Genomic DNA, 2,710 nt, shown 5'->3' on the forward strand with positions numbered 1-2,710 from the left:
AGTCTCAAAGAGGAACCTTTTTTTACTCCAAATGTAAATATCAGCTGACTTACAATTGTTTTCAAGCTCATAATAAGCTTTCCAACCTCCAATAATTCTTTTCTCAATGCTATAATTCCAATTAAGCTCATGAGGAAAGTCAATAGCCAAATATTTATAAGAAGAAACTTGCTCAAGACAATGGCTATCATAGACGAAACTATCATGAGTGATCTTTTGGATTTAATGATCATGACTTTAGTCTTGTCGGTATTAACTGTCACACCCATCTGGGAGTAGTAGACATGAAGAGTCTTAAGCTGCTTGTCTAGGTCATCGTGGCATCTTGCAAGAAGAACGATATCATTAGCATAAAGGATAAGAGTAATGATAATACTCGATGCCTTTGCAGCCTGCAGTTTCTAAGCACTCCTCTAGTTTATCAATGTAAATACCAAAAAGGGTAGGGAAAAGGGACAACCTTGCTTAAACCTGATATTACATTTAATATCTTTAGACCACCCTTCATTGGTCTTAAGCTTGCCAATGACAGTCTCATAGAGGCGGATCACAACAATCCTCAGTTCAAGAGGAACCATGATCTCTTCAACCCAACCATATTAGTAATGTGGTTGGAAAACGCCAATAAGCATTAATGGTACAAATCTAATATTAATGATAGTATTAACATTCATATTGATAAATAAATAATAATAAGTTTGATGATGAAGACGTAGTCCTACAAAACTTATAAAATAATAATAATATTATTATTAAAAATATATTATTATTATTATTATAATTAGTAATAATTATTAACTCATATTAATAATTAATTGTAATGTTAATAAATTATTATTATAATAGTTTTAAAGTAATTATTGTTTTTTTTGACAAAAACGGTTAGTTTGATATATTGATTCTCGGCAGAAATGCCTCATTTCAGGTTACAAAGAAATAGGCAGAGCTCAGATTTCTCCTCGAACAGGAACCAAATGGCTTCTCCCCTAGTGAGCCTGTGAATTCTGTAAACTATATTTCGAGTGATCTTCTCTATCTTTCCTGATTTACAGATACAAACAAACTGCTCCAATAAAAGACAGTAAAACATTTTAAACAAACAGTTAAGGGATGGGATCCCAGCCTTCGTCTCCATCTCTTAGAAGGACTCCGAGAGGGAGGAGAACCGCTTTGTTGGCTTTAGCACCAACTTCTTTATTGTTGTCTCTCTTTACATGAAGAAATTCTAGACTCTGGAAGGAATTTATCAGGGATCTAATTCTGCTCATCAATCTTGATAACCTTAAATCTGAAGGAGAAGAATTGTCCACAATGGCCTTTATAATACACTGGGATTCCCCAAATACAATTGCCTCTTTGATACCCAGAGAAATGAGCTGCTTGAGACCTTGGAGAAGAGCCAGAGCTTCGGCTTGAATGCTGGTATTGAAGCCCACTCCCTAGGCGTATCTAAATTCAGTTATGCCCTCTACACTTTTGACTACTCCACCTGTACGGGATATACCAGGATTACCTTTTGCTGCCCCATCAAAAAAGAGAGCATTTCTTTCCTTCTTGATGCAAAACTCAAAGAATTCTACAGCCTCAAGGCGTATTTGCCATTTTTTTAGAGGAGAGGGATGTCTGGCAATATCAGTGAAATGGAGATCAAGAGAAGCGCCCTATACAGCTTCTTGTCCACTTAGATCTGCCCCGTCAAGCTGATCTCCCAAACAGTCTTTTAGGTGGCTTTTGATTTTTACCCAGATAATCTTGAGATCGCTCTTCTTGTCTCTGAATATCCTTTGATTTCTTTCCAGCCATATATGCCAGTAGATTAATTTGGGAAGGGCGAGCCAGGCTTCTTTGATGTGAGCGTTCTGAGGAGTGCCACCCGGGTACCTTAACTTCCAGTTTGAAAACAAATCAGAGCAGCGATTAGGGAGGGTGAAGTCTACGCTCCATGGGCTTAAGGCTTCTTTCCATAGTTCAGTAGTAAAATTACAGCGGAGCATTAGATGGGAGGCGTTTTCTTCGTCATCCCCACATAGCGAGCATCGGGATGGCCCCATGTAGCCTCTTTTCCGAAGCCTGTCATCAGTCAAAATTCTCTGGTGACAAAGAAGCCAGCAGAATGAGTCTATTTTAGGGATCGTTGTCTGAGACCAAATTCCCTGCCAGGGCTTCGGATCAGGAGGAACATGAGGTTGCAGAGAGATCTGTCTATAACCTTGCGCGACTGAGTAGCGCCCAGGGGTCGGACCCCATCCCCGAGTGTCAGGTTTCCTGTTGTTCATTGGAGCTTTGCTTGTTAAGAGGGATAGGAAGATGGCATAGTCTCTGGAAAGGTTCTGAGGCACCTCTAGTTTTACCCAACTCTGCCAATCGCCATTCTCCCAGTGTGATATGTCCCACAGAGTTTTAAGACCCGCTCTGTCCATCCAATCTCTCAACAGAACCAGGGAGCGATCTTCAGATAGGGGATCACTACCCATGATACGGTCATCCCAGATTTTGATGCGCTTTCCATTTCCAGGGATCCAGTGCGCATGGAGGTTAATTAAGGAGGAAGCTTTGGTGCACAATTTATGGATCATCGTTCTGGATATTGATTTGGGATTGTCCAGACAGCGTGTTCTCTGCCCACGGAAGTATTTTTTCCACAATGCTAGTTAAGCCCAACCTGGATTTGGGGCAATTATCCTCCATAGTATTTTTGCACCCAATGCGA

The 2,710-nt window shown here is 40.2% G+C and overlaps 1 protein-coding gene across 1 annotated transcript; it reads right to left on the reverse strand.

The window, feature by feature from the left end:
* Nucleotides 1-1,661: 1,661 nt before the first annotated feature.
* Nucleotides 1,662-2,474, reverse strand: LOC149162186 (uncharacterized). The gene has a single exon (XM_089435117.1). It carries the CDS (start codon nt 2,472-2,474, stop codon nt 1,662-1,664), a length of 813 nt encoding a protein of 270 aa, XP_089291243.1.
* Between the last annotated feature and the right edge of the window lie 236 nt (nt 2,475-2,710).

This window comes from Pinus tabuliformis, chromosome 5_2 (assembly GCF_031772625.1).
Source record: "Pinus tabuliformis cultivar Carrire ecotype Pingquan chromosome 5_2, CPIR1, whole genome shotgun sequence".
Lineage (NCBI taxonomy): Eukaryota > Viridiplantae > Streptophyta > Pinopsida > Pinales > Pinaceae > Pinus > Pinus tabuliformis.

Excerpts from the sequence above, each read along its gene's own strand:
- LOC149162186 (XM_089435117.1), bottom strand. The coding sequence starts at position 2,474 with ATGGGTAGTGATCCCCTATCTGAAGATCGCTCCCTGGTTCTGTTGAGA.